General features: G+C 48.0%; 1 protein-coding gene across 9 annotated transcripts in view; it reads right to left on the minus strand.

The window, feature by feature from the left end:
* The window catches only part of LRSAM1 (leucine rich repeat and sterile alpha motif containing 1), a 62,737-nt gene that overhangs the window by 13,121 nt on the left and 29,727 nt on the right, over positions 1-19,889 (minus strand). For 5 of the 9 annotated variants that reach the window (XM_004479763.5, XM_012520132.4, XM_004479764.5 and 2 more), the window contains exons 10-20: positions 19,138-19,268; positions 15,286-15,315; positions 14,793-14,915; positions 14,292-14,431; positions 12,874-12,918; positions 10,970-11,040; positions 7,801-7,894; positions 6,318-6,405; positions 5,200-5,274; positions 3,432-3,512; positions 1,721-1,816 (exon numbers count right to left, since the gene is read on the minus strand). In XM_004479763.5, coding sequence (XP_004479820.1) covers positions 1,721-1,816; positions 3,432-3,512; positions 5,200-5,274; positions 6,318-6,405; positions 7,801-7,894; positions 10,970-11,040; positions 12,874-12,918; positions 14,292-14,431; positions 14,793-14,915; positions 15,286-15,315; positions 19,138-19,268 — 974 coding nt within the window. The remainder of the gene's footprint in view (positions 1-1,720; positions 1,817-3,431; positions 3,513-5,199; positions 5,275-6,317; positions 6,406-7,800; positions 7,895-10,969; positions 11,041-12,873; positions 12,919-14,291; positions 14,432-14,792; positions 14,916-15,285; positions 15,316-19,137; positions 19,269-19,889) is intronic. The other 4 variants (XM_004479765.5, XM_058302883.2, XM_058302881.2 and 1 more) reach the window with 1 other exon arrangement.

Below are 19,889 nucleotides of genomic sequence, written 5' to 3' on the forward strand. Positions count from 1 at the left end.
ATTTTGGTGGTTCCCCAGGAAGTTAAGTATAGAATTACCATACTCAAAAGAAGTGAAAGCAGGGACTGAAACAGTTATTTGCACACTGATGTCCACAGTGGCAATATTGACAATTGCCAAAAGATGGAAACAATCCAAATGCCCATCAACCAATGACTGGAGAAACAAAATGTGACATAAACACACAATGGAATATTATTCAGCTATGAAAAAGGAATGATGTTCTAATACATGCAACAACATGGATTAACTTTGAAGGCATCATGTTGGGTGAAATAAGCCATTCACAATAGGACAAATACTGTATATCACTGATAAGAAATAAATAGAATAAGCAAATTCACACAGTCAGAAACTAAAATATAGGTTACCAGGTGCCAAGATGGGGGTAGGGAATGGGAATCTAATGCTTTGGTACAGAGTTTCTATTTGGGACGATGGAAATGTTTTATTAATGGATGGAGATGCTGATAGCATGACACAATGAACATAATTAACAGTTCTAAACTACATATTTGAATGTGGTTAAAAGGGGAAATTTGGGGTTGTATATATGTTCCTAGAATTCTTTAGAAATCCATAGGACTGTATAACACAAACAGTAAGCCCTAGAGTAAGCCATGGAGTTACTAGTACAATTACAAGAATGTCCTTTCATCAATTGCAACAAACATATCACATTAATGAAGATGTTAATAATAGGGTGATATGTGAGAACTCTGTACCTTATGCATGATTTTCCTATAAAGCTGCAAATTCTCCAATAAAAATAATTATTAAAGGGTACAAATACTGTAATAAAAAATATTGATAAAAAAGATTTGATAAAACTGTGAAAGTAAGTGTGCACTCAGGAAGATTTAACTGAATTAAACCAGAATGTAGTCAAGTGAGGATAGGGGAATTATAATTGATTTGTCCAAATTTTTATGCTTAATAAATTTTTAATAATGAAAAACAAAGCAAAACAAAACAAAACAAAGCTTCTTAAAGTACACAGCAAGTCGTCTCTCAGAATCGGTTCTGAGTAAATACTTATGGCTGTTCTCAAATACTTAACTACAAAGATAGTCAGGAGCATTATTTATAAAAGGTTAAAAAAACACAGAAGTAATCTAAATTTTCAACAACAGGGGACTGGTTAAATGATGGCCCATTCAAATACAGCCATGAAAAAAAATGTTGTAGACAGGTATTTTAATGACATGAAAAGAGGTTTAAAATATATTAAATGAAAACAAGCTGGCTATAGAGGAGTATGAACAATTCTGTGTTTTAAGAAACACATACAGGGGAGCAGAAGTGGCTCAAGCAGTTGAGCTCCTGCTTCCCACATAGGAGGTCCTAAGTTTGGTTCCCGGTGCCTCCTAAAAAGAAAAACAAAAACAGCAAGCAAACAAATGAAAAAGCCAACTCAGGAGAACCAATGTGGCTCAGTGATTAAGTGCCACTTCCCACATATGAGGTCCCAGGTTCAATCCCCAGTCCCGGTACCTCAAAACAAAACAAAACAAAACACATAACATGCATAAGCTATAAATACTCATCACAACGTTAGCAGTACATAAATCTCAGGAGCAAAATTCTTTTCCTTTGTACTTTTTATTTTGTCTTTGATGAACAAATATTACTTGAATAAAAAACATGTTTCTAAAATCGGCAAATGTCCTAAGGAAAGCAAATCCTTGTGTGATGCTGAACACAGAAAGCAAGCACGTACCAGGATTTCCCGGAGTTCTTCCTCTCGTTGCTTCTTCTCTTTGAGCAGCTCTTGGAGCAGGCTGCTGAGGGCCCAGCGCTGTTCCGAGATCATCTCCTACAACACAAAACCATACCCAGTGCACAGCTGTGAGCTCAGGGCACCCTCAGTCCCAGGAGTCCCCATACTGCAGTGGCAGATCTAGAAGGGCATGGCCTGGGGTCTCCAGTTCTGGCTTCTGTGGCCCACAGTGGGCCCTTATATGTGGCTTTCCCCAAGGTCTCTAGGCTGACAGTTGGAGGACAAAGTCAAGGGGGCCTTGCTCTGGCATCCCCTCCCCACCTTCTCCCATGCCTGCAAATCCCTTCCCCAGGGCATCGAGGCCAGGCATGGGATCCTAGTGACTGATGACAGAGGAGTGGTGACACACATCAAACAAAATCAACAACACTGGTTTCACCAACTACAGAACATGTAGGGAGAAACAAATGGCAGGGTGGGTGGTGTTATAATCCCAATCAAATTAGAACAGCTCTATGCCAAGGTAGGCCACGCAAACCCTCTGCAGTCTTGTTTGTGCCCCTGTTCCACTTAGCTCTTACTCTTGAACAGGGACCTCAAGGAAACCCCATGGTGCCACAAAAATCGGAGCCCTGCGAGTTCTCATGAGCAAGAGACAAGGGTACCCACCAAACACGGCCACTGTATTTTTTCTGAGAGTAACCCCACCTCCCTCATCTCTGAAGACTATTTTAAGCTCACAAAGGGCTTTCCCGTTTCCTAGCTCAGTCCTCTCTGACAGCCCCATGACATGGGCTGGGCCGAAATGATTTCCATTTTATGAAGGGGCGAAATAGTGGCCCAGAGAGGGGAAATGACTTGCCCAAGGCCACACAACACATGTGCAGTAGCCCTAAGACCAGGACTCCACACTCTAACATTCTCGCTGCATTGCGAAGCCCATGAGACAACTCCACTCAGAACAGATACAGGGACAGAGGCAGACAAAAGGCTCTGCTCCAAAGTCTGCCATGGGGCACACGTCCTCACACACCATCTAGCCAGCCCCTTTATTGTAAATTTGGGGAGCCCATGGTCCAGAGAAGGGAAAGGACCTCCCCAACAACCCCACTCTGCCACAGTCACACAGCAAGGCTATGCTGGGACAAAGCCTAGGTCCCAGACTTGAAGCCCAGCACAGCGTCTGCTAGTCCCTGCTGCCTTCACCTCTCTGTGGGCAGGACACCCAGGCTGGAGCTCACAAAGAAGCCGCTTGCAGAGAGTAACACAGGAACAGCTGGGTCCTCTTCCCAGACATCCTTGGGACACCAAGAGAGCTCCTTCCCCAGAGGATGTCAGCCCAGTGAGTAGAACCAGTGCCCCAGAAGCATGGCTTAAAGAGACAGGGAGCTCATTAGCAACCCCGCTCCAAAACAAAGAACATGCAGAGATGGAAACGTTGGCCTAGGTGAGCCTTGGCAATGAAACCCTCCTTCCTCTGACCTCCTGCCTAGCAACAGGCTGGCCCGACCCCTAACGGTGTCCTGTGCTGGGCTGGGGGCACCCTCCAGCATCACAGCTACAGGGAAGTCCTGCCCTCTTTCTGCAGGAGACTTCCTAGCTCATGTGGTCTGACAGAGCAGCTGCCGAGGGACAGGGAGGGGGTCCCACGTGGGCCAGTTCTTCGAGTGTGTGTGGGGAAGGGCAGGGCATGCCAGGGAGCCCTACATACCTGTAGTGCCTCTGTGTCCAGGGATTTCCTCTTTAACTCCAGCTGTGTCAGCTGCAATAACTCAGTTTCTATTAACTTAATCTAAACAGAAGACGAGACGGGATTTTTTTTTTTTAAATTCACATTAACCATGGTTCAGTTTTATGCACCTGTTATCTGATGGCCAAGTGGCATCTAAAGAAACCTTTCTGGAGGAGGCGGGGGAGGCTCTGGAATGATGGGAACCTGCAGGCCTCAGGAACGTCATAAACAGGGTAAGAAGCATTAGCTATGGCATGGCTCTGAGAGCTGTGGGGGCATGGGCTGCCTGTCCTGGGCAACACTGTCGACTGGGTGGAGCACAGGCTTGTCCCCAAGGGGATGCCACATCAAGGTTTATGGGATGGACAAGGGGCTTTCCTTCAAGTCAGCTTCAAGTAAAGAACAGACAAACAAGTACCACTGAGCCTCTTACTAGTCAAGTGCTCCTGTCATGGGGAAGGGGAGAGCAGGGGGCAATGGAAGTGACTGAATAATAATAATAATAATATTGAGCACCTACTGTGTGCTTGGCCTTATGCTCTGTACTTTATACGCATCATTTCATCAACTTCTCCTTTGGCTGTTAGGAGGTGCTTTGCCTCCGTTTTACAAATAAGGAAACTAAGGCTCAGAGAGGTTAAGTAACTAGCCCAAGGCCACAGAGCTGGTGAGTGAGTGGGCTCTTTCCCTAGGATGTCCTCACTCGGGGTCTAAAGGGGAACAGCTGACCTGGTGGGTCAACTCCCCAGGGAGAATGCCCAGGGGTCGGCGCACACCCTCCAGGTGTAAGCAGGGGCTTTTAGCCCTGAAGCCGGTGGCTTCTCTATTCTATCCCTATGATAACCCCAACAACCCCTGGTCAGAGGAATGGGCTTCATGTGCGGCAATGTGGGATTGAAATTAAACAGGGAAATAAAAGGGTAAGTTGGTTTGGGTCAAAAAAAGAAAAGAACAGAAAGAAGAAGAAAAAAAAATATGCGAAAATGAAATTCAAAGTATGCTGAATATGATGCGTTGAGCATTCCCGTAGCCTGAAAGCTTGCTAACTCCGACCCCACGCCCGCTCTGCTTACCGTTCTGCGGATGCTTCTGCAGAGCCCACCTCGCCCTCCTGAAAGCCCAGGGAGGCAGGGGCCCGGCCCATTTGACAGAGGCAGACGTGGAGGCCAGAGCTGGCCCAGGGCCGCCCGCAGGTCCACAGCTGACCCTGGATGAGCGCACAGCTCTCCTCTTCCCAGGCCCAGACCGCCCCCCAGCAGACCTGAGGACCAGTGGAGGTGGTCTACCTCCCTGCAGCTCAGCGGGAAATCCCCTCTGTCCAGAGTCCCCTCGAGCCTGTTTCTGAGTCTGAGCTGATGGGGTTGTTGGGGTCTGAGCCGCTGCTTTTCATCAGCGAGGTAATCCTGTGTGGGGCATGGTCAGTGCAGAGGCTGCCCTGACAGTCAGGGCACCGAGCACGAGGGGAATCACAAGAACAGGCCACATTTGCTGGGCAAGACTCTGGCCAGGCCCTGGGAAGAGGGCACTTAGGAGTGCTGCCTCAAGGCACCCTCCCAACAGCCTTCTCACTCAGGTCCTGTGAGGAAAGTGAGCTCCCAAGAGGGGAGACCTCTTGCTACCAAGTGAAGCAGCCAGGATCCAAACCTTACTGGCTCTTAACTGCCATCCTGTCACACTACCTCCGCAGTTCTCCAGAAGCTGACAGGTCAGCTCTCCTAGGGAGGGGAGTCTCGACCCCAGCACTCACCTGGTTCCTGATCTGCCGATGCATCAGGTCTTTCTTCACCTGGAGAGCCTCAAAGGCGGCTTTCTGCATTGCACTCTGCAACCAAGGCCACAGACTGTCAGCAGTGGCCACCTCCCTTGCTTTTCCCAGTAGGCCCCCGTCCAAGGGGAAAGACAAAGTCTGCCTTAAAAACACCTTAACGTATGAATGATTTCCCTGTTGCTCAGAGAGAGGGAAATAACTTAAAAAATTTTTTTTAAAACAATACTGATTAGGAACTCACTAAGGCTGGACACTGCTCAGCGTTCATCACGCCTCAGGCACTGACTCCTACAACCACTGAGGACACAGGTGCGTGGGCTGCCCTGCCTTACAGATGAGGAGAGCGAGGGTCAGAGAAGTGAAGGGACTAGCCCTGGGACTTGAACCAGGTCCCTCCAGCTCCAGAGCCTCCCACTTAACCAAAAAGTTAGAATCCCTCATTAAGAAACAGAATTTTCCTCAGACAAACCCAGGAAATACTAACTCAAACTGTTCTGGAAGACTAGAGAGATTGGACTTAGGGAGAAAAGGTTGAGGGGAAGGTGGACAGAGTGGTGGTGGGATGAGATACACACAAAGGAAGAAGAAGGGAGAGAAAGGCAAGGAGGAGAAGAGTGGTGAGGGTCAAGGAAAGAGATACTGACAGGGGTTGCAGGAGAAAACAATAAGGACAAAGGAGGGGAGGACATAATGTTTCATCCACTCCATAGCCACCTACTGAGCACTTACTACGTGCCAGCTAAAGTGGAAGGAGAGAAGCAAGGGCGGCAGGTTGAGAGGTGAGTCAAAGGTCCCACTGTGCTCTTTTGGGCTTGACCTCAGTGGTGTAATCCTTCATCACCTCCTGCCCTTGAAGCCTTCTCTGACACAGGATGTCAAGTAAGTGCCCACCAGGAAGGAAGGGGGGATTCTCCTCCAGATTTCAACGAACAGAAAACCATTACCCGAGGTCCCTCCTGACCCTCATCCTCCATGGTCTGTACCTTTTTAAAGTCACTAGGCTTCTTGGGGTTTACTTGCAATTCAGGATGAGCTCCACGTAGAGCCCTCTGGCCCAGCTCCTGAGCCCACCCCCCACCCCCAGGGCTGGGACTCGCCTCCTGCAGGATCTGGCTGATGGCTTTATTCTGGTCCATCTGCTGCCATGACAGAATCTGCTGAAACCGCTCATCCATTTCGGCCATGCTGCCAGAAAGAACAAGTTCATTCACTCTGTGAACATTTCCTGGGCATCTACTACATACCAGCCACCCTGGAGGGGATGAAGGGAACCCACTTATTCATTTAATAGCATTTATGGAGCACCTGCTGGGGGCCATGCCCTGGGCTGGGCACAGACATGCAGTCTGACCAAACCCTATGACCCTGGAGGGAAGATGACAGTGTGTTTTGGGAGCTGGGCGAGAGAATCTCAAAGGTCCTCTTGCCCAGTGCTCCACCAGAATCCCCTCTCCAATGCCCCCCATGCCCCCTGAAGTAGCTGCCTGGTCTCTACCCACTTAACTGCACAGATGGAGAACTCACAACCTCCCAGGCAAGCCCCCCGGGCCGTGAGATCTTCGTGCCAGGCACTAATGTCTGTATGCCCCACCCCAGAGCTTCTGCCTCTTACCTCCACACAAGTTTAGTGATTGTAGCACAAAAACCCAAACCCTGCAATCTCACATATGAACACAGTTTGGGAGCCCTGGTTTTGAGTTTGTTTCATAATAATAGCTATTATTTCTTGGACCTTTATGTGCCATTATGATCATTAATACTCATTAAACCTTCTAACAGCTCCACAAGGGAGATACAATAAAAATCCCCATTTTCTGATAAGAACATTATGGCTTGGGGGGGAGTGTAACTTTGCCAAGATTTCATGGTAAGTAGGAGGAGGAGGGAGAAATATCTGTGTCTGAGGGACATGAGGGAGCTGACCTGGTCCAGGTGCCTGGGAAGGGTGGCAGCTGTGCCAGAGCCACCCGGATGGGAGGAGAAGCACGAGGGCACCAGGGCTGCTGGCCTGTCCCTGTCTGGGGCTCCTGAGCACCAAGTGGCTCCTTCAGCAGAAGCTCATGGTGCTCCAGGAACCTCAGTGAGCCGGATTCCAGAGCGGCCACTGGCATGGAAGCAACCCCATTGCCCAGGCCCTCCAGAACACCCTGCTCCCAACTGGGCAGGACCCTCCGATCTGGACAGGTGCATCGAGGTTAAGAGCACTTGGAATCCTGGCTCTGCTGTCCACTAGCTTTGCTTCCTTAGTACGTAACACAGCCTCTCTGAACCTCAAGGTTGCAATTGTAAAATGGGGCTAATAACAATATAGACCTTCACAGAATCAAAAAGCTAACACAATAAGTCACTCAGCCTAGTGCCTGGCAAATAGTAAGTACACAAGAACGGTTGTGATTCTTATCACCTCCCCACAGCCCCACACAGAATCACAAAGACCAGTCACTACGTGCCCTGACAGCACAGCTGAGGAGAGGGCAGCACGGGGCAGGGGAGGCCAGTGCCGTGGCTCTGAACCCCCGGTCCTGGGCCCCAAGGCAGCCCCCCAACTCCCTCACTCAGAGAGCCTCTTCCTTACCTTACCTGGAACAGGCCTGCTTGACCAAGTTCTGCCTCTGAGACTCATAGGCCATCTGGATGATCTGGTAGCTCTCAGTCAGCATCTGCTGCATGGCGGCTGTGGAGACACCGGGGGAGGACTGAGAGAGGGGCAGCTATTCCCACGACAGGGCAGGGGTGCAGCAGGCATGCTCACCGGAGCTGAGGAGCTAACCTTGTAGGGCTCACCTGGCTACCCACCTGTTAGCCACCCTTAAACTTTTTAAACTTTGAAAGTAACGTAAACTTGACAGGCTGGCTAATTGTAAGGCGTTATTACACAACCACAAAATCCTCTATAATCTTGTCACTCAGAAACAGTACATTCTAATTTACAGTTGTTTTTCTATGTGTATTTATGGATTTTTAAATATTAAAATGGTACCACTCTTACCATACTACTTTTTACTTTTGATGACTACATCCCCATGTCAACAAAGTATCCTTCCGTGACGTGATTTTTTTTGGGGGGGAGGGGTTAAATTTTTATTTCAAAAGCTTGGATAGTCAATATCCAGGTATTGGCAACATCAGGACATGTGTAAAATACCTTACAATACATTAGATTCCCAAAAAGGACCGAAAAGTACAGTAAAATTAACGCTTCCATTACAGAAACGTATGACACAAATATACAACTAAAAGGTGAAAAAATGTGACCCTGGTTTCCTAGATACAGGTGACTCTTCACACCAGGGTCCCAGGTCCAGGCCGCAGAGCTGCAGCTGGAAGCAGACCCTCCGCCCGGCTCTGGGGAACCTGCAATGCCGCCACGGCCTCGGGCACCCCACAGCCGCCTAACACGACTGGAGCTCTGGAAGTAGTAAACAGGAGAGTGATTTCCAGGGGGAGAATTTAAGATGTACACGGGACAGGTCACAGAAACTGTGAAGTTAAATTTGGTACATAATTGTGTTCACTCGATAGCCACACACAGCGGCACGGGCTCAGCCCGCCGTCCCGCCGCCGCCTCCCGGGGCCTGTGCTACTCCGCGGGCCGCCGCGCCTCCGGGGGCCTGTGCTACTCCGCGGGCCGCCGCGCCTCCGGGGGCCTGTGCTACTCCGCGGGCCGCCGCGCCTCCGGGGGCCTGTGCTACTCCGCGGGCCGCCGCGCCTCCGGGGGCCTGTGCTACTCCGCGGGCCGCCGCGCCTCCGGGGGCCTGTGCTACTCCGCGGGCCGCGCCGCTGGCTCTGTCCTACTTCGCACCAGCTTGACCTCCGCTTGCTGCGCCGCTCCTGCCTCGGTTCCCTCCGGGGCGCTTTCCGCCGCCGCCACAGCCGCCCTGCTGCTGCTGCTGGGCTTCTTTGGGCTGGGCCGTCTTGATTCCACACTTGCTTCCACTGACAGTGTGGAACGTTTTCTCCAGAACCTTCTTCCCAGGTTCCTCTTCAGTAAAAGTGATGAAAACAAAGCTCCGTCTTTTGTTAGACTGTGGACCCACCAGAAGCTCCCCAAACTCACCAGAGTATTCCCTGATCTCCTCAGTGGCTTCGGGATTCAGACCCCTCACAAAGATTTTCTTCACTTGATCCTTCTTCATGGCCATGGCCCTTTTGGGTCAATGACACGGCCATCCAGCCTGTGCTCCTTCTGTTATAAGATCTTCTCCACACTGGCTTCATTTTGGAAGAGGATAAACCCAAACCCTCTTGACCGTCCAGTGTTGGGATCCTTTTTTTTTTTTTTTTTTTTTTCACTTTTAGGGATCCATTTTTCTTGTACAGTCAACGACCTCTCCAAACTGGGTAAAATAGTCCTTTAGGCCCTTTTTGTGGGATTCCAGCTCGGGCAGCCAACACACATTTTCCCCGCGTTCTCCTCGCTCTTGCTGGCGCCGTTCTGGTTCCCGGCGCGGGGTGGCGCGGTTCCGCCCCTGTCGCCGCCCCAGTGCTGACCCCGGCCAGCAACTCGCCCTCGGGCGCGACCTCGTGTCCTTTCTTGCTGGCGCCCGTCGTCTCCATGAGCTGCTCCTTGCCCAATTTCGACATGCTTAGGCTGCCGCGCGGCGTCTCCTCGCTGCCCCTGCCGCCGCGGGGCCCGCTTGTCCCCACCCGCCCGGGAAGGCGCTGCGGGGTCGGTCGCTGGCGACCTCGCGACCTCGTTCCCTTGTGACCGCGCGACCTCGTTCCCTTGCGGTCTCGTTCCCTTCGCCGCCGCCGCCGCCGCGGACCCTCAACCGCGCTCCGGCCGGCATGGTGCCAGCGCGCCCAATGTGATGTCCACGGCTGCAATGTATGGATTCCCAAAGTTTATTTAGGTCATCTTTTACTTTGGGGCATTTGGACTTGTTTGCAGGTATTAATATTCAGTGATATCTCAATGACCATCCTTGCTCAAACATCCTTGGGCACATCTGATTATATGATTATTTTCTAAGAATAATTTTTAAATGTTTATAGTTTTAAGGCCATGGATAACATAGGCTACACTTTTTTGTATATCTCCTTCTGGAGATTTTCCTGTAAATATAAACACAATTTTCTTTTTACAAATGGTGGCTAAGAGTGTTCTTTAAAACAGGGATATTAATGATATGACACCTCCCGGGTAGCAATGAGGATAAGGTGGTGAAGAATGTGGCAGAATGATTCTGTAAACAGAATCATTTCTTATTTTAAATGACAATGAGGGACTGCCTCCCTGGCTTTGCTTGACAGAAGGTCTGCATTTCTCATGATCAGATAGGAGAGGCCACCCATCCCAGCCGGGACAATGTGGAAGGATGGACGGAGGAGACTTTCCAGAATCGTGAAGAGGTCAACCTCAGTTCTTGATAACAGAAACCGTAACAGTAGGCTTTGTGAACTGCTCAGTTTGTAGCCATGATCTCATCTGATCCTCGTAATGACCTTCTGAGGTAGGCAAGTATCATTTCCCCCAATTTATAGATAAGAAAACCAAGGCTCATAAAAGCTGGGGATGAGTAACACCCACAAGGTCTTAGGGCTGGTGTCCTAGCTGGGCTCCTGCGTGCAAGGCGCGCCTGACCCCAGAGCCCATGCTCCACGACGGGCCCTGCTGCCCCTCATCAGGGTTAACCCTTGCCACCCTCTATATGTGACCAGTATAGAGAGGGCCACCTGTCCCTGTCCACCCAAGCGCTGGCCCCATCCCTGCAACGCCCACCCCACCCCTCCCCATCCCGCAACTCACAGGCAATCTCGCGTCGCCGCAGGTTCTCTGTCTCCTCCTGGGTTATGGACATCAGCTGTTCCATCCTTATTCTAGAAAACATCCACCCATCCACTCAGCAAACATAACATTTCCAACTGGGAATTGTGTTGGTGAACACCACCTTCTTCTCCAAGAGGCCCTCCCTGATGCGCCAACCTAGATGTGCTCTCTCGCTGCCTGCTGCCTCCCTTGGGGCCTGCTAACCTTCAGCCTCATAGTTTCTTGCCTAAAATGGGGAACATTCCCTGAGAAGAATGGACAAAAGGTGGCAAACAGCCAATTCACTGATGCCTAAATAACACGTGACCAATAAACATACTGAAAGATGCTTAACCTCACTGATAACTAAAGCAATCACAACCTATCAGATTGGTTGAGATTAAGAAAACCGATAATCACTGGTGATGGCAATGATGGTGAAGACTTGAGAAGAGCCTTGGACAAATTTTTTCAGAAATAGTCATATGGTGCATAGAGTATATTTAGAGGATGGTCATAGTAATATTGTTTGTAATTGCAAAATTTGGAAACAAATATTCTTGAATAGAAGGCTAGCTAAATAATGATATATTCATCTATCATATGATACATAAATACTCATAATAGTGGAGTACTCTATTACATATTACAAGGTTTTGGCATGGAAATATATCCACAATAAAATAAGTGATAACAATTGTGTTTGCATGGGGGAGTGAGTGCAGCTCAATGGTTATGTGACTGCTTCCCATATATAAGGTCCTGGATTCAAACTCTGGTACCACCTTTGAAAAAAAATTGGGATCACATGTCTATATGTGCATGCTGTGCATGTGTCACTTTCTTTTTACACTAAATCGCTAACGTGGCTTGGAGGGAACATCATCCTTGAGTGGTCCTGCAGGGGCTGACTTGGAAGAAGCACGTATCGTTTGTCTACCTCTGCATGCTGTCTGGACTGTGTCTGGTGCATCGCCAACTGCTAGGCCCAGCTACAGGCCCAGAACAGAGAGGGCACTTGGTCTGTGTGAGGTGAATGAATGATGCCACCTGCCACGATTCAGCTTAGCTTTGACTTCCCTGGACTACACCAGCACCATGCCTGAAGTGGCGGGATGACGGGGCTCCCCCAGGGCTGCAGGAGGCCTTCCCAGGCATCCAGAAGGCTGAGCCGACTTGGGGAGGGAAGGCTCCCACAAGGACAGTGAGAAGTCTGCTGTTCTTCTGGAATCCCACAGAACACAGGAGAGGGACTTACCGTTCAAAACCTTGGGGAGGGGGAGACTTTGTCGATCCCACTTAACATCTTTTCTAATTACAAGACTGGTATGCCTCAATGTATGAAACTTGGAAAATACAGAAAAGGACAAAGGGGAAAAAACAAAAATCACCACCTATAATTCCTACTCCTCAAAAATATTCAGTGTTAACATTTGGGAATGGGTCCTTTTACTTTCTGTGCACCTCTACACAGATTCTTTAAAAATACTGCTTTAAATCTAATGTACCATTTTTCCATGTAGCACTATATTGTGAGTGTTTTCCCTTGACAAGGAATATTTTTTTACAAGATGAATATTTCTTTGTACATAATTTATGTCATCAAATTCTTTTTTTTTAGAAAGTGAATTTTTTCCAAATTCTTTTACTAGAGCTATAGTTGGACATTATACATACATCTTTTGCACATCTCTGAATTTTTCCCCATAAGTGTACATGTATTTTAAAGAAATTGAAGGTAGTGATTCTTTTTTAATTCCATATTCCTGAAGGAGAAGAACCTTTTTATAGTTTATAAAAGCTCTTGTGATGATCCTTTGGAGAATCACAAGACATTCTCTTTCCAAAGTTGCACACCTCTGTGAAAGGGGTGACGAGAAAAAGCTCTAGAGCAAAACACATACCTCTCATTTTCCAGTGACTTCAAAATCTCAGAACTTTTCTTTTGCCTGTGGAGAAATCCATAAAAAGCTTGTTTCCAAGAGAACCGCTCTCTCCTCACAGCAGTGGCTGTACAGAGGGGGGCCTTGTAAGTGGTCTGGGTATGACCTTAGCCCCACACCTTGGAAACTCTGTATCCTCAAGCCAGTTGCTCAGCCACTCTAAGCCCTAGTTTCCTCACCTGTGACATGGGAATAACAAAAATGGCTTCATGGAGTGTTTGTAAAGAATAAATGAGAAAATATACAGGGAAGAGGACGTGGCTCAACTGACAGAGTGTCCATCTACCATTTGGAGAGTCCAGGGTTCCATACCCAGGGCCCCCTGACCCGTGTGATGAGCTGGCCTACGCGCAGTGCTGCCAGGTGCAAGGAGTGCCCTGCCACACAGGGGCGTCACCCGCATAGGGGTGCCCCACACGCAAGGAGTGTTCCACGCAAGGAGAGCCGCGCTGTGTGAAAAAGTGCAGCTTGCCCAGGAGTGGCACTGCACACATGGAGAGTAGACGCAGCAAGATGACGCAACAAAAAAGAGACGCAGTTTCCAGGTGCTGCCTGACAATACAAGTGGATGCAGAAGAACACACAGTGAATGGATACAGAGATCAGACAACTGGGGGGGAGGGGGAGGGGGAAGGGGAAATAAATAAAAATAAATCTTTAAAAAAAAAGAAAATATACATAAAGTCTTTGGTACAAAGTAAACACTAAATAAATGATAGCTCTACTTGACACCCTTGTTGATGATGCTCATAGTAGGTTTGACTGACTCATTCAGATACTTTGTAAATGCTAGATGATAGAGGGACAAATGTCTTGGGGGATAGAAAAAAAAGATGCAATAGGTGATGTAGCTGAAGCCTGTTTCTGGAATCTTCCCACAATGGGGCTTCTAACTAGACTTTCTCAGGCATCTTGAGATTCTACCTGTCCCCTTTTCTCCCAAGCCCCATGAAAACCTGCTCTTAGTAGTTCCTGCTTTGGACAGGATTTTTGAAGATAATTCTCACATCAGGGTGAATGGCTGTCCTCAGTCTGATAGGTTACGTGGAACACAAAATACTGGAATAGGATGTGATCTCAATTATCTTGTAAAACCCACTCATTATAGAGACGGGAAATTGGGGGCCTAAAGCGGGAAACACGTGCCCAAGTTCCTAAGTTCAATCAGTAGTATTCCCATGACAAGAAGCCAGTCCTTGTAATGTCCAGATCAGATTTTTTTTCTCTTTAAGTTGTATGCAAATTGAAGCACCAAGATTGGATCCTAACAAGAGAAGCCTTGGGCAGGAGTGGAGTGACCGTGAGGGAGAAATGGGCCTCCCTCCCAGGCTCCTCCAAGGGTATCATGTGGGGAAGGTCTCTGGGTCTCGGGGCCTCACCTCTGATTCTCCTCCAGGAGTTTCTGGATCCGGTTTGAGATGTTCTGCTCCGTCTGCTTCAGCTGCTCCTGCAGTCGCTGACGCTCAGCGTCGAGGTAACGCTGGCGCTCACTCAGGCCCTGCTCCAGCCGGGACTGCTCCTGCAGCAGGGGAGGCAGAGGCCCTGAGCCCCTGGGACTCCCTCAGAACGAAGGGCAGTGAGGAGCGGGCAGTGAGGGGCGGCAAGCGGGAGGAAGGGCATTGGATTGGGCGAGAGGACTGAGGTCCTTTCCCTGTCTCATGTGACCTTGAGCTCTTCCTTCCCTGTCTAGGCCTCAGGCTTCATCTGCACAACGAGGAGGCTGGCCTAGGAGATTCGTAACGGCCCCCCAGTTCCTGGAGGGTGGAAGTGGGAGGGCTTAATCATACTGCCTTCCCACATCAGACAGACCTCAACCTGAGCCGGGAGGCTGCCAGCAGGGAGGGTGCAGAAGGCCTGGCCCTGCTCGCCTGCTCACAAACCTCCTTGACTGTCTGAAGGATCTCATCCTTCTGACTACTGCTCTGCTGAAGGAGCTGAGCATGCTCCCGCTGCCCAAGTTCCAGGCGCCGTTCAAACTCCAGTTTTTCCAGCATCTTCTGTTCCTGTAAGAATATAGATCCTGGGTGACTGTCAGCACAGACCAACAACCAAGCAAGCCTGTCTCGGAGTTAGCACTGGGAGCTGGGCCACCCCCCGGGGCCCGACTGTAATAAAGTGGGCTGCGCCTTGGCAGAGGCTAGTGATTTAGAGCCTGGAGTTGGAGTCAATGTCTCCAAGTCTCCATCTCCTCATCTGTCAAATGGGCATACTCTGCCATCCACCCAAGGCTGCATGGGAATTGAGCAAAACCAAAGTATGTAAGAGGAAAGCATTACTTCAATTTCTAATTTAGAGGCAGGAAGAAGTCATTTCCTCAAATATTTTATAAAAGTTGAAAGGAAAAGTGACAGAGGAGAAAAGGCATTTTCTTACCTTCCTCTTCTCATAGTCTGAGAATCTATTCTGGGGGGACAAAAAGATAGTGGTCAAGACGAGGCAGGCAGCAGTGGTTCTCAGCTGGCATGGGCATCATAGCCACCAGGGTGGCCTGAAACAGTGCAGACCCCCAAGCCCTCCCTGACCTACCGCATCAGAATGCCGGGGTGGGTGGGGATGAGTGGACGGGTGGGCCTCCTGGGTTGAGAACCACGGGGCCACTACTACGTGGCCAGCACCACCACTGGATAGTTCTGGGGCCACAGCACTGAGACAGTGTGCTACTTCTTACAGAAGACCAAGAAAGGGGGTTGGCTGATTCCCTTGTACATCTCTAGAACAAACCTGCAGTACCCAGTTCTCCCTAACAAAACACTAGTATGAATTCACAAACGTGTTTGTACAAATTCCTGCAAATTGTTCAGAAGAGTGAATATAGGAAAACACTGGAAAAAACTCAAATGCCCTTCAATAGGTGACCATTTCAACAAATCATGGTACATCCATACAGTGGACTATTATGCAGTTGACAGATAATGAAGTGAATCTGTGAGAAAGATGTCTTCCATCTTCACCTGGTGTGTAGCTTGATTCCACTTTTGTAAAACAACATCAACCAAAGGGTGGAATGTGAGAACTCTGTATTTCATTCATGATTTTTCTATAAACCTACAATTTCTCCAAAACGACAACAGCAACCACAAAATTCAACTCTCAGCATATATATGTAGTCAACTCTCAGCTTACTTATGTAGGTGCTTTTAAAAAGTCAGAAAAGATACTCAATACTTAGTTAATGATGATTATCTCCAGGGGAAGGTTGACATTAACTTACTTTACACACACATAAACACATTTTTTTTTAGGAGGTACTGGGGATTGAACCCGGGACCTCATACATGTCAAGTGTGCACTCAACAACTGACCTACACTCGCTCCACTATATATTTTGCATTGTTTAAATTTATAATAAGGAAGATGAATTACTTTTACAATTAAATATAAATAAATACATACACATATTTATGGCCCCCCCCCTAGTTATCCAGCTCTAAGACCAGGATCAGATTCTTTCTGGGCTGTAAAAGCAGCATCTAACAAGGAAATAGAATTTTTTTTATACTGATGGTAGGAGTATAATCTCAAAAATTAATCTTTAATTATTTAGGTAATATCTGAATGTACTTTCCTTGTAATAAAGTAAAGCCTGGCATATAAAGCTAAAACACCTACAGCCCACTCCCCAGTCTAACTGTGGTCCCCTTTCCTCACAACACCGTATGTCGAATGGCTACCCTTATCAGACCCAAGCCCATATGTCTACATACACACAATTTGTGCCTTTGAAAAAAATGTTTGTGCATGTACATAAATGTATTTTTATCAAGGTATAATTGCATACTGTGAAATTGACCCTTCTTGGTGTGCAGTGCTCTGAGTTTAGACAAGTGCATACATTTACGTAATCACCCCCACACTGAAGACATAGAACAATTTCATCACCCAAAGAACTTCCCTCTTGCCAACCCTAGCCCCTGGCAACAACTGATATGTTTTCTTATGTATTTCTTTTGGGTTATCTTTTTAAACATTGTATTCTGAAACTTGCCCTTTTCACTAATCCTTAAGTCCTGGTGACCTGAGTCTACGTAGATGTATCTCGTGGTATGGATAAGACACAGTCAGTTGAGCCCATTCCTACTGATAGACATTTAGGGGGCATCCAATTGATGTGGGCTATGGGTGGGAGGCTCTTTGTCTCTTCAGAGATAACCTAAGCTGTCTGACTTGTGGGTGTGAAACGGTAAGAGGCTGCAGTCCTGCCCTTGGTGACAATGGCAACACTCCAGTCCCAGGAAACAGTTTAACAATGCAAGGTCTATAAACTTTAAGTATTCAGGGGAAATGCAAACCATATATGCTAAAAGCTTATCTAGAATGTATGAAGTCCATGCTAAAGGCTTACCTAGGATGTGGAAGATATATATGCTAATTCAAGCCTATTGAGAACCGAAACAAAGGGACCATTTGGCCTTTCCTCTCTGTATAAAAGGGATTCAAAAATCTTGTTCTGGGCTCCGGATTGAAACAGAAAGCTCCCAAGTCCCGCCATCCGTCAATAAACCATTTTTCCTTCTCAAAATCATTCCTGAGTCCTGGCCTCTCTATATGCAAATAATTGAACCTCTCTCAAATACTACAACACAATACTTCAATATTACAAACAAGGCTGCAAAGAACATTCTTATAATGCCCTTTCGTAGAAGTATTTATTTGGAGTATATACTGAGAAGTGAAACTTTGGATCATGGGCTATGCCTATTTAGATATTTTATATTTACTGTGAAATTATCCTCCAAAGTGGTGCTATGAACTTCCATTCCCAAGAGCAGCTTATGAGGATTCCTGCCTCTCTACATTCTGGCCAACGGAAATGATCAAACATAAAAAATCTGTGCTAATGTGAGGGGGGGAAATGGCATTTCATTGTTTTAATTTGCATATATCTGATTACAAGTGAAGTTGGCTTTTTTTGGTGTTTATCGGACCATATGTAGGTTTTAGTTTTTTAGCAGTTGAAATTTTTTCTGTTGAGATGGTTTGCTTTCTCTTCTTCACTTGAAAGGGTGCTTTTTATTTCTCTGTTCAGTTTGCTAACCCTTCATCAGGTCTGTATGCTGTAAATACTTTCTAAGAGTATAAATGGGCACAATTCCCCTGGAGAGCAGGCCCCTCCTTCTCTAAGGTTCATTGAAATGTCAGAAGAATACAAAACTACAAATGCATTCATAGCAACACTGGAAAACAGTGAAGGGTGACATCAGAACCAGAAACTAAAAAATCACTGGAAGATATAAGGTAGACTGTACTGAACTCATGGAAAATCTCCTTGGAAGTGAAAACCCAGAGACAAGGGAAGAGAGATCTAGAAAGTGGGTAGACCAGTCCTCCCAGCAAATCTCCAGAAAACCAACAACAAATCCCTGCAAAGCCAGCAAACCCTAAGTTGGCAGGGGCTGGGAATCAGATAATGGAAGATCTTCAGGAGCTTGGCAATAGCCTGCTTTCCAATAAGCCAAACCCACCGCTGCTGGTGCTCCTTGCTTGCCCTGGTGCCCACCCTCCCTCTCCCAGCTGTCAAAGGGCCCCCTGGTTTGTGAGCCTCCAGTGTGGGAGCAGAGGCCAGAGCTCCAATAGCAGGAAGCTTGCTAAGCTTCCTTCTCCAGCCTGTCCTGTGCTAGATCACCTCTGGGGCCTGAGGGCCAGCACGTCGCTGTGATAACACGTGTGCTGTCTGGTTCCTTTGCTAGACCGAGAGCATCTCCACCCTACCTTAGCACATGGTCGGGGTCCTATACTGCGAATGGCACATAACCAGGAAATATTTGTGGAGAGATCACAATAAACAATATTGTTTCCAGATGACTGGATTTCTTAATTTAGAGTTGTGATAAGTGTTATCAAGGAAATGCACAGGGTGCTATGAGGACCTACAACAGGAGACCTGATCTGGCTGGCGTCAGGGCAGGCTTCCAGAGGACGTGACATTTAAGCTGAGAGCTGCGACAGCCAGGAGAAAGTGAGTGGGGGCATTCCAGACAGAGGGGACCAGTGTTCAAAGTCCCTGAGTGAGGAAGGAGCATGCTTTGTACAGGGAATGGAGGGGAACACGGTGCAGCTGATGACTGGTGAGCTAGTGAGGACAGCCAGTCACAGCAGGTCTTGTAACAGCATCTAAGCATGTGGGTCTGATTGGAGGTGAAATCCTGGTTTGAGGGAAGAATGCAGGGGCTACAGCTCTCAACACTCCCGTGTTCCCAGGGCCGCCAGCAGGCAGGAGCGCCTTACCTGCCACTCCAGTTCCTCCTTTGAGAATCTGTCCGTGGGCCCATCGGGGCTGTCCCGGGAGTTCTCAGCTCCATCTTGCTCCAGGACAGGCAGTAGGTACTGAGAAGGGGGGTAGTAGTCCAGCCCTGACTCTGCAACAGATGGGGCACGAGCCAATCAGAGGGAAGAGACAGGGCTGGGACCCAGAAAGCCCCGCTCCTGCACCCCTGCTCTCCTTCCTCCCCAGCATTCTCTGTCCCATCCATGACCCCATCTGCCGCATCCCTCTTCCCTAGACTTGGCACTCTGTGTTGTTTACCAGTCCTACGTCCTGGGCATGGGAGGTGACAGGTGCTCAGGAAAGGGAAGCCAAATGAGAAGATGGGAATGCCATCTGCCTTTTTACCATCCGAGCAAGAATGAGGCAGTAGGAAAAACCTGAGTTTCATAGAGAAGCCTGGGTCCAAGACACAGCTTTACCAATAATTTATTGTATGTGTGATCTTGGGCAAGAGGGTCTCCTTTTCTGGCCCTGTATAGTTTTCTCCTGTGTAATTTGAAAGGGTTCATACTCTTTACCCATTTTCTATGGGATTGTCTGCCTTTTTCTTACTGAGCTGTAGACATTGCAGTTAATAACCTTGAGCCTATCATATGTGTTGCAGCTCTCTTCTTCCAGGTGATTACTTGTCTTTTTAACTTTGATGATGGTGTCCTGAGGTAAAGACATTTTTAATTTTGATGTAGTCAGTTACTCACCTTTTTCCCCTGAG

Source organism: Dasypus novemcinctus, chromosome 8, assembly GCF_030445035.2.
Source record: "Dasypus novemcinctus isolate mDasNov1 chromosome 8, mDasNov1.1.hap2, whole genome shotgun sequence".
NCBI classification, from domain to species: Eukaryota; Metazoa; Chordata; class Mammalia; order Cingulata; family Dasypodidae; genus Dasypus; species Dasypus novemcinctus.